At 43.8% G+C, this 11908-nt stretch overlaps 1 protein-coding gene across 1 annotated transcript; it reads left to right on the top strand.

Moving 5' to 3' along the window:
• The first annotated feature begins 1505 nt into the window (after positions 1–1505).
• On the top strand, positions 1506–3887 carry KCNF1 (potassium voltage-gated channel modifier subfamily F member 1). The gene has a single exon (XM_032792344.1). It carries the CDS (start codon positions 2080–2082, stop codon positions 3541–3543), a length of 1464 nt encoding a protein of 487 aa, XP_032648235.1. The 5' UTR covers positions 1506–2079; the 3' UTR covers positions 3544–3887.
• The last annotated feature ends 8021 nt before the right edge of the window (positions 3888–11908 follow it).

The raw sequence follows: 11908 nt of genomic DNA, 5'->3' as shown, positions 1-11908 counted from the left end.
ATAATATATTACCAAGGTTCAATACCGCTGTTTCGGCGGGGCGGCGCTGGGGAAGGATGGTTTGTTTCCGCGGGTGGGCAGTGCTGGGGGGGGAGTATTTCGGGGGGCTGAGTGGTGCTGGGGGGGTGTTGTGTTTCAGGGAAGCTTGGTGGCGCTGGGTGTGGGGGTTCATGGGGCAGGGGGGTTCGGCCCTCAGCTGTTTTCTTTGGAGTAATATGGCCCTTGCCACTTTACGAGTTGTGCAGGCCTGCTATTAGTGATTTTCAGCTCTTTCCAGGCTGGGCAAAAACATTGCCCACCACAAGTGATTTCAGCTCTCATTTGACATTTTGCCATAACAAAAGGCTCCTAATGAAGCCTATTTAGCTCTATCTTTGAACAGTGAGGAAGAAGAGGTTAAACCAGATTGGGAACCCTTAGGGAGAGTCCATACCTTCTGGCTGGGCCATCTGTACCCATGCCTTTTATTCCACAGGGGTCCGGCATTCTGGAAGTCCACCATCTTTGTTCAGCTATTTGCCCTCCTATATCATGAATTCTGTCCTTTCAAGATCATTTTCACCCAAGCTTCCTTCCACCTTCAAATTCTCAACCAATTCCTCTTTGTTTATCAGAATCAAATCTAGAATAGCCTCTCCTCTAGTCACTTTATTTTTGTAATAAAAAGTTGTCTCCAGTGCATTCCAAGAACTTGTTGGCTAATCTGTGCCCTGCTGTATTATTTTTCCAGCAGATGTCTGGGTAGTTGAAGTTCCCTCATCATCACCAAGTCCAGTGTTTTGGATGATTTGGTTAGTTTAAAAAAAGCCTCATCCACCTCTTCCTACCATGAGATCATCCTTGATTTTTACCCCTTTTATCCTTACCCAGAGACTTTCACCAGGTCTGCCTCCCACTTCTGTCTAAACCTCAAGGCAAGTGTATATATCTTTGATATAAAAGTTCTACAAAAGGCATGAATGCAGTATAAGTTCTGGTTCCATGACTGTAAGGTAAATTTTATGATCCATGTTCTGCTTTCAGTTGCACTAGTAAAAATCTACAGTGACTCAGTTTCCTGAGATGGAATTAGTCTGGATTTGCAGCAGTGTATCTGAGAGAAGAATTTCGGACCCTGTGTGTTGTATTTATTTAAAAATGCAAAAAGATATTCTTGCTAATCCTTACCACCTGAAGAAAATGAGCCTGATTTTTCTTCTCTAGAGCTGTATTGCAGCTCTTAATTACATTATATATGATTATGTTTTGCAATTCATTTTAAACATTGATGTTTTTAAAGTATTCAAAAGGCATAGGGTTATAAAGAAAACTGCATTATAGCTAGACATACACCAAAACAGTTAAATTGCATTTCTGTACAGATTGTCCTTTGCTGAGTTTCACCAGAAGAGGGTATAGTTTGGAAAGAACCTGACATCAGCTTGGAATTCCTATTGTGTTTGGAAACAGCAAAAGAAAAACAAGCACAAGTTTCTCCTCTGCACACTCCTGTCACTGTGTGAAGGAGTAAACACATAAACTCCAGACCCTAAAGTAAAAGTAAACACAGCAGCTTTCCCTGAGTCCTTGGAGTGAAAGGCAAAAACTGCAACAGCTTTCTGTGGGATCATCCTGCTGATTGTCTTTCAGAATTATCAATTATTTCACTTTTTGTTAACCAGAACAAGGATTTTTTTGAACTGATGTGACTGCCAATCTGTGAATAAATATCACTTCAGAGGAAGAGAAAGAATGGACCCTGAAAAGACTCTCAAGCACTGAAGTAGAGGGTGAGTTTTGTTAAGTAATTTCTTCTCTTTCATATTTGCTGGAGGAGTTGATTTCTTTCTAACGTCCCTGCTTCTACATACAATAGCCTGATGACTTGTCTTTTCACTGCAGCTTGTTGCATACCTTGCAAGGTTTTACTGACTGCAGGTTTACTTCTGTAACCTTTCCTAGCATTACTCAAAGTCCTTTCAGTAAGATTTGTAATATACATTACCTGGCTCTGATTTGCTTTCACAAAGAAGCTACAAACAGCAAAGATTTGGAAGCAAACTAAGAACTGATATATATAAAAAAATCAATAACATTAAAATGGCAAGTGAATCTAGATTTTCAGATGTGGACAGTAATGGATCAGAAAAAAATGAAGATATAGAGATTATAGTCAATGTTGGTGGGGTGAGGCAGGTGCTATATGGAGAAAATCTGAACCGATATCCAGCAACAAGATTAGCACAGTTGATCAACTGTTTATCAGGGGGATATGATACTATTTTCTCTCTTTGTGATGATTATGATCCTGGGAAAAGAGAATTTTATTTTGACAGAGATCCAGATGCTTTCAAATGCATTATTGATATATATTACTTTGGAGAAATTCACATGAAGAAAGGAATATGCCCTATATGTTTCAAGAATGAAATGGAATTTTGGAAAGTAGACCTGAAATTCTTGGATGACTGCTGCAAAACTCATCTGAGCGAAAAAAAGGAGGAACTGGAAGAAATAGCCCGAAGGGTGCAATTGATTCTCGATGATTTGGGAGTGGATGCCTCTGAAAATCGCTGGAAGAGATGCCAGAAATATATTTGGAAATTAATGGAGAAACCAGAATCATCCTATTCAGCTAGAGTCATTGCAGTGTTGTCCTTCCTATTTATTTTAATCTCATCTGTAGTAATGTGCCTGGGGACCATCCCAGAGCTCCAGATAGTAGACTCTGAGGGAAATCATGTGGAACATCCAACACTGGACAACATTGAGACAGCGTGTATAGGCTGGTTTACCTTGGAGTATGTGCTTAGACTTATTTCTTCTCCTAATAAACTGTACTTTGTGATTTCTTTCATGAACATCATTGATGTTTTTGCAATACTTCCCTTCTATGTCAGCTTGATCTTGACCCACTTGGGTGCCAGAATGATGGAGTTAACCAACGTTCAACAGGCTGTTCAAGCACTTCGGATCATGAGGATTGCTAGAATTTTCAAACTCGCACGCCACTCCACAGGGCTACAGACTTTAACCTATGCTCTTAAAAGAAGCCTTAAGGAGCTAGGACTGCTTCTTATGTACTTGGCTGTTGGAATCTTTGTCTTTTCTGCCCTTGGTTATACCATGGAGCAAAGTCACCCTGAAACCTTATTTAAAAGCATCCCTCAGTCATTTTGGTGGGCAATTATAACCATGACCACAGTTGGATATGGGGACATATATCCTAAGACAACACTGGGGAAACTGAATGCTGCCACCAGTTTCCTTTGTGGGGTGATAGCTATAGCACTTCCTATCCACCCCATCATAAACAACTTTGTCAGATACTATAATAAGCAGAGAGTTTTAGAAACAGCTGCCAAGCATGAACTGGAGCTGATGGAGCTATACTCAGGTGAGGGGAAAATTGGAGGCTCCAAGAATGAACTAGAGGACCTTATGGGGGAAGGCAAGGAGCATCCTTCATGGAGCAGACAGCTAAAAGTTTCCCACAGTGACACCTTCATTCATCTCCTATCAGATGAGAAACATCACAGGACCAGGCTTCAAAGCTGCAAATAAACTGTTATTTTTCAGCTATAGACTGGGACAAATTAACAGTCTTCTACTGAAAAGATTAAAGGGACCTGTCAATGTTGAGAGTGAGCACTGCCTTTCTTTCCCAAACTTGAATACAGATTAACCCTCATCACAGCTTCATCAGAGGTTGGTAAGACTTTGTTTTTCTTACCTGACATATAATATTAGGATGCAATTGAGATGTGACCGATTATAATTAATACATCCAGAAAAATTAATTTGTAGCCATTTCAGAGATTGAAAACAGCTTCTTGATCAGTAATATGTACAATTACTTGGATGTTAAGCTTTATAAAAATCACAGTTCTGTATCTGTAATAATAAAGAATGACAATGCCACAGAGAACTTGTGCTTCAGGCTTTGTTCAGGGTTTTTATAGATAGGAAATCTTTAAAAAAAAATTAAATCAAACTGTCACTTATAGGTGCTGCAACTATGGGTGCTGAGATTACAGAGCACTCCCTGGTTTGAAGTGATTTCCATTATATACAGGGTTTACAGTTTGGTTCAATGGCTCTTAGCACCCCCCTGATACAAATTGTTTCAGACACCCCTACTGTCAGTCCTAAAGTATTTAGGTGTCCAGGAAAATGTAACAAGTAACAAGCAGTATTTTTATCTGAGCACTGACTAAAAATATGATCACACACTGTGGTTGCGTGAACCAGTCAAAAGATGGCTTCTACAGTCTATAAAGTGCAATTATGGGTGACTTTTTGGATAATAATGTCAGGCCCTCTTTCTGTGAAAAATCTATTTTAATATTCCACAAAGATCTCTTCTGACAGAGGTATGGAGCAAAATCAGTGTAGTGTGATGGGGTTTTTAAAGCAAGTAAAACAAATAGTCCTTATTTAATTACAACAGAAACATTTGCTTTTACAATTGTCGTGACTGTCAGTCAGGTTATTTTAACTCAATCACGTAAAAAAATTATAAATGTAATTTCTTTTAATTCAGTATAAAACCAAGCCAGGTTGACGCAGGGAGTTAAGTTACATCAGAAACAATGAATTTCACATCACCAGAAAATAAATATAAAGAAACTACCATTAAAATTTAAAATCTTTATAACATTTATGGTGATGAATTGTTCATTGGATTGAACAAAGCATTTCTTTATTTTCTTAAATACAATTAAACACCTTTCATGCTTGTAATAGCTATTTGGTTTTATTATGGTTAATTGAGCATGTAACAGGTTAATTTATTAAATCAACATAGACACTAAACCATGGGCCCAATCCTGCAATCCTGGTGCAAGCAATACTTCTACTGAAGTCAGAGTGACTTTTGGTGGAGTAAGGTCTGACATCCGTGGGTCTGATTTTCCACTCAGTTATACCAGATTTATATTGGTGCAATTCCATTAAAAGCAACATTTACATCACCATAAAACTGATGTAATGGAATAGAGAATCTGCGCCCAGATGTTTAGTTAATATTAAGAGTGTGAGTCTAAATCATTTAAAAATCCACCACTTTTGTGCCTCCTTGTTCCAGAGTATATTGTTTATTTTCATTACATTGCATGCATAGCCCAGTTGATATATGAGCACATGAGATAGCTCCTACTTTTAGGTAAGTTACTCCTACACAGGGCCAGGAAAACTCAATGAGGACTGATTACTCAAAAGAAGATAGGCTCCTAATTTCTATTTAATTTCAGTGAAAATTAGGAGCCTAACTCCTTTTGAGCAATCCAATCTCAAATTCCTTGGAATTCTTCCACCTTGTAAACACACTTCCCATGATCTATGTTGATGTTGGAGACTGCATGAAGGTGTATGGCCATTTGCACACAGGCTCTTTGCAGGGTTGGTGTAGAAGACTATATCACATCTGCAGTTGTTTCCCAGTCCCCAGCCTCAACACTAGTCCAGCCAGGGGCGGCTCTAGGCATTTTGCCTCCCCAAGCACGGCAGGCAGGCTGCCTTCGGTGGCTTGCCTGCGGAGGGTCCGCTGGTCCTGCGTATTCGGGCAGAGCGCCCCTCACGGCTTGCCACCCCAAGCATGCGCTTGGCGTGCTGGGGCCTGGAGCCGCCCCTGAGTCCAGCCCAGCTCCATCCCACCATCCCCGTTTACAGATCCCAAGCTCCACAGATTCCTTGTAGAGATTACAAGGGGAATGAAAAACAATGCCACCTGGGTGGCACTTCCACAAGCTCTCTGGGGCTGGGTCTATTGGATTTCCACCTGTGGAAGTGGAGGATCTGATGAGATGCTTATTCTTCCCTGTCCTGTTGTCTAAACTCCTCATTATTATGGCCCAATGATCAGCAATTTCACTCTAAGCTGCAAGCTTGTTTTGTTTTACAATCACAGAAGAGTGAACAGATGTGAAGCAATATCCATTGATATTTTCTTTAGTTCCTCATCTATAAATGGGGATATTAATATTTTTTCATTACCTTACAGGGAGGCATTGGAATGAAGTAATGTTTGCAAAGCACTATGAAAATGGAAAACATAAAATTGCTAAATAATATTGTTAGTATTGTTCATTAGCATTAACCACTTGCTGCTACGGTATACAATTGACTTAACAGGATATTAAATACAGGAGTAATTTATTATTTTATTACAAGTAATCTTATTAACTTATTTCTTCAATTAGGCATGGTCCTGACCACAGGATGGTACGTAAGCTACACTACAGCAGAGTGTGCCTTGGGCACTATTGTGGCCCAGACACACAGCTGTGAATTACAACTCTCCCCATGCAACTTTCTTGCTCTAGAGCAGCGTTTCTCAAACTGGAGTCCGTGGATCCCTGGGGGTCCCCAAGGGAACTCCTGGGGGTCTGCGGGCCCTGCTGATCAACTCCTCCCCCTCTCTTTATTTCCATGAGGCTACTGAAGCCAAACCAGGAGATTTTAGGTGCTAAAAGTCCAGCGGAGCAGTAGGGTTCTGGCCCCACATCGCTCCCTGCAGTCCCTGTGGCAGGGAGGCAGGGGGTCTCTGTGTGTTGCCCCTGCCCCGAGTGCTGACTCCACAGTGCCCACTGTCTGGGAACTGCAGCCAATGGGAGCTTTGCGGGCGGTGCCTGAGATAAGCGCCATCCCTCACTCCCTCCTGCACCCCTCACCACCTGCCCCAGCCCCGCACCCCTTCCCGCACCCAAACTCCCTCCCAGAGCCCTCACCCTGCACTCACTCCTGTACCCAAACTCCCTCTCAGAGCCCCCACTCTTTCCTGCACCCAAACTCCCTCCCATAGCCCAACCGCTGACCCCCTCCTGCACCCAAACTCCCTACCAGAACCTGCACCCCACACCCACTCCTGTACTCAAACTCTCTCCTTCCATAGCCCAACCCCTCACCCTCTCTTGCACCTAAACTCCCTCCCAGAACCCGTGCCCTGCACCCACTCCTGTACGCAAACTCCCTCCCAGAGCCTGCACCCTGCACCTACTCCTGTACCCAAACTCCCTCCCTCACCTCCTCCCAAAGTCCAACCCCTCACCCCCTCTTGCACCCAAACTCCGTCCCAGAGTCCGCACCCCCTCCTGCACCTAAACTCCCTCCCAGAGCCTGCGCCTGCACCTACTCCTGTACCCAAACTCCCTTCCTCATCTCCTCCTATAGCCCAACCCTTCACCCATTCTTGCACCCAAACTCCCTCCCAGAGCCTGCACTCCCTCCCTCGCCCAAACTCCCTCCTAGAGCCTGCACCCCACACGCTCCCACACCCAAACTCCCTCCCAGAGCCCAACGCCTTACTCCGTCATCCCCTTTTGCACCCAAACTCCCTCCCAAAGCTTGCACCCCACACACCCTCCCGCACCCCAACCCTCTGCCCTAGCCTGGTCAAAGTGAGTGAGGGTAGAGGAGAGCGAGTGACAGAGAGAGGGAAGGAGTGGGGAGCAGGAAGGGGTGGAGTGGGGGTGGGGCCTGGGACTGAGCAAGGGGGACTTGGGAGTCACCAACATTTTAAAAATCAAAATGGGGTCCTTGGGTTGCTAAAGTTTGAGACCCGCTGCTCTAGAGGATAAATTAGTTACTGTAGCCTTTTAAAGGTTCCAGTTACTTCCCCCATAATGCCTGACTAGAGACTCTGACCAGTGAGAGGAGTGGGGGGTGAGGCCAAAGCTGTGCCCATTTCCCACCTCTATCCCCTCTCCTCCAACCAGCCTGCTGGAGGGAATATTCAGAGAGCAGGAGCTGCTCTCAGTATCAAGTCCAAACTGACAAGGTGTATAGCTCTTACTTGGCTGAGCAGGGCAGGGTCCCTTCCTTCTCTGCTTGGCCAAACAAAACCTGGGCATAATCTCACCATAACAGCTCAGTCCAGCCAAAATTCTGAGGCTGCTGGTCTATGGAAGGTCCATGACCTTTCCAGCCACGGTGCGGGTTCTCTATTCCAAGCTGGAAGTGACTGCTACAGTGGCAGTCACGTTATTCAGGTTTAAGGCCCAAACCCTCTCCCATAAAGGTCAATGGGAATTTTGCTACTGACTTCAATGGGAAGAGGATTGGGCACTCGGTTATTATGCAGCTGTGCAGGGCTGCCCCTGCCCAGTGAATCCACCTAGGCTAATTGCCACAGAATTTAGGCTTACAGAGATCCCCTGATGTCTCAACAATGTCATCTGCACAGCACAGATGCCGATCAGGGTGCAGAAGTGGGGATGCATGGCCCCAGAAATTCAGTCCTCTCACCTGAATAAAATTAGAGATTAGGGAAAGGAGCCTCCCCTGCAAACCTCTTATGAAGAAACCCCCACACAAGTACCCACAGAAGATCTGGTGGGGCCCTCTTGAAGATTCCAGCCATTTCTTCCTCCTCCCCCTGCTGCCTCCAGACTCACAGGTAAGTGAAGTGAACTGGTCATTCCCCCCAAAGATGAGTGGGGGCTGGGGGCAGTGCCAGCCTCTTCCCAGTGGGAGGGCTAAGGTGGGCTGCACTATACATCTTGTGGGCACACATACTGTTTTATATTTTTAACACTATGCACTTAAATGTGTGTTTTATCTATGTTATCCACAAAAGGAGAATAAAAATATATACAAACAGATCAGTATATACCAGCATCATCTATGGCGGCTCACTGGTGCAACATTTATTCACAGAAAATCAATACAAAAAAACCCTAAGCAAATAAAAAACAAACAAACGAACAACTACTACATTAACAATAGCAATACACAAATGCAAACTTCTGAAAAAAATTACTGGTTAAATAATACCAATAGCTAATTACTTTAAATCTGAGAATGTACTGTATTATATTTTAAAATTACTCATTTGCACATGCAAAGAAAATGAAACAACACACACTACTATGTAAAGCAAAATAAACAAACAGCTGACCAAAACTAAGTACATCTTTTCCCTAGCTGATTAAGCCTTACTTCCATTCCAGTCGAGGCAAAACCCAATCAAATACATACAATGTGAACATTCAAAACATTTTTAAGTTGCTAAGTGCTCTGGCACTGATTCAGGAAAGTACTTAAAACTTTGCTTAACTTTAAGAACAAGTAGTCCCATTAACTATACATGGAATTAAAGAAATGCTTAAAGTTTAAAGATAAGCACATACTTAAGTGCTTTAATGGATCAGGGCTAGAGCGCTCAGCATCTTGCAGGACTGAATCATAACATCTGTCATTAAACTATGAACTAATAAAACTGGCACAAACTTGGCCAGGTAATAGCTACTTTGATAAAAAAAATTAATAAACCAAATAAAGAGTTATTGAAAAAGATAGTCAATGATAAGCTGACCCAAATAGATAAGTGTCGTACAAATTCCTGGAGACAGGCACTGAAGGACCCAGGTGGAGGGTTAGGAAATGAGTTCCACAAGTGAGGGCCTTCTCGGTTGTGGGAGCTACCTGTGACCTGGTCCATTTGGAACCTTAGTGCCCATACCGGATAGATCAACAGTCACTCAAGTATGTGAGGCATTGATAATTAATCAAATGTACATCTTCTATCAAGGAACAGATAGATATGTATTGTTTACATAATATATGTAATGGTTCGACATATAACATACTATCCTATCAATTCTTTATGTGGACTTTTTCCCTTAAAAACGTAAAGGGAAAATATCAAATGTTGAAGACATCTTAAAACTCACAACAATCCTTAACTCTTAGTTTTGCAGAGGTCAGGATGTGACCTTGGTTTTGCAGATCAGGGTGCGACAGTACGTGTGCTTCAAAAGATAAGGATAACAGGGCAAGTTTAAGAAACGAGTGGGGAGAAGACGATTTTAAATGTACATTTCCTTTCTAGATGTTGATTGTAATAGCAATAAAATACTGATAAAGAATAAAACATCTCTCTAGTTCATTAAAGTCCCTCTTCCAATAAAGTTTGTTATATGTAATTATCAGACTTGAAAGCAAATATAAATTTAAGAAACAAAGGACAAGAGGGGGGGGGCACTGCGGACTGGAGTCTTCATGATTTGCAGTTCCTGACGCCTGCTGGCGACTGGTAAAATAGTATTTTTACCAAGATCTGATTCAACACCCACTGAAGTTAATGGCAGGCTTTATACTGAAGTCAATTGGGATTGGATCAGGCCCTTAATATAAATATGTGCTTGAACAAACTATGGCTAATGGGTCAATTAGGCACTACTGTCATTTGAACATCGACTTGAGTTAAACAGCATTTTCCTCAATAATCTTGGTCAGCTTTATTGCAATAGACAGTTATGCTGCCATAATGAAAGAAGACTAACGTCTATCACACGTAAGTTATTTAATAATACCCTTTAGGTAAACGGAACATTTGGCTATTCCTCATAAATAGTCACCAGTTTAAGACAAAGCACAGAACTAAAATAATTTGGGTGAACTAACTTTGGTGCTTCTGGATGGATTGAGTCATATGAAAGTGAAGACGGGTACATTCCACTAAATATACTACATTAATTTCACCAAAGCCCAAGTATGATTCCAATATTTGAAACCACTGAAGTGGATAAAGAAAAGCATTCTCTGCCATTAGACACAAGCTCACCTGGCTCTAGCAGAGCAGTTCATTTCCCAGCATTGCAGACATAACACCCCCGCACCCCCAAAGAAGAATAGGAGCAAGTATTTGCTACCCCTGAACCTGCTGAAGAAAGTAGAAGCTGGTTCTTCCTGGCAAAGCCTGGCTTTCAGGGAGAGAATTGGCAGAAGTCATGGGTGAAGGGGGAAAGTTTAAAACTTTTGGACACAGTATTAAGCAAAGGGAGGGGAAAAGAGCTAATGGTACAAGAAGGGACTTGAGAGAACTGGGGAAGAACCAGGGGTGGAGGTTTCCCATCTAAGTGGTGCAGAGCCAGGGCAGGGGCGGCTTCAGGGTGGGTTTTAGCTGGTCCCAGTCTGTCCAGGCCTTTGGAGTCTCTGCTTCAGAGATTGCTCCAAGGCTGCTCCAGAAGCCCTCCCACCTCACCCAATTCCCAGAAGCATGAGCTGCACCCAGTTCCCCCCCAGCCACCCCTTACATTGCTGGCAGGTGCTGCCTTCAAGCTCAGCTGTGCCACCCCAAGTTCACAGCTCCGGGAGTTGCACTGTCCAGAGGGCATCTGCCCTCGGAGGCGGGTGGGGGAGCTGGGGACTCCCCTGCCACCTCCTACCATGCTGGTCAGCGTCAGCAAGCAACCTGGCGCCACTTTAACCCTGTGCCTCCACAAGGCAAAGGCACTGGCAAGTCACCGCTGCCACTCCTAGTTGCAGGTCCTGAGACGACCTCATGTGCCCCCAGCCTGGGTCCCAGGAAGCAGAGGAGCAGCGGCCAGTGCTCGCGCTAAGCGGAGTGGAGAGGAGCGCAGGGATAGCACTGTGGTAGGTGTTCTGGGTTGTGCACTCCCACCCTCCCTCACTGTCTGGCCACCAGCAGCACTGGGAGGGTGGCTACAAGGGGAGCTATGGCAAAATTTGGGGTGGTTATAGCCCCCCTGCACACACCCTCCAGCTGCCCCTGGTGGGGACTGTTGGGGGGGCCTCACAGTGGAATTACTTCATACCTAGGTCTGTAGAAATCCCCTTAAGCAGCTTGTTCACAGCAGGGAAAGGAGGAGAGGACAAGCCCCAGCAAAGGCAGCCACAGCACGTGGGAGGCTGGAAATTAATTTACCTCAGCTCCCCTCTCCCTGAGCAGCTCCATAGTTCACTGTTGTAGACCAAAGTGTATTTCTTTTTGTCTTTGTGCAGCAAGCCAAACTGCTTCCTGGATAGGTTATCCACCGGGCATCTGCTCTATGCAGCCATCCAAGTTTGTGAACCTTCAGAAAGTGTTGCATATTTACATCAGGAAACAACCCAAATTACACAGATGTACAGCAAAGGAAGCGTCCGCAAATTAGTAACTGACTTCAGTAACTGGTGTAACTGACTC

This window comes from Chelonoidis abingdonii, chromosome 3, assembly GCF_003597395.2.
Source record: "Chelonoidis abingdonii isolate Lonesome George chromosome 3, CheloAbing_2.0, whole genome shotgun sequence".
Lineage (NCBI taxonomy): Eukaryota > Metazoa > Chordata > Testudines > Testudinidae > Chelonoidis > Chelonoidis abingdonii.
Note: the sequence above shows the minus strand (reverse complement) of the source record. Positions and strands in the feature narration are given on the sequence as shown.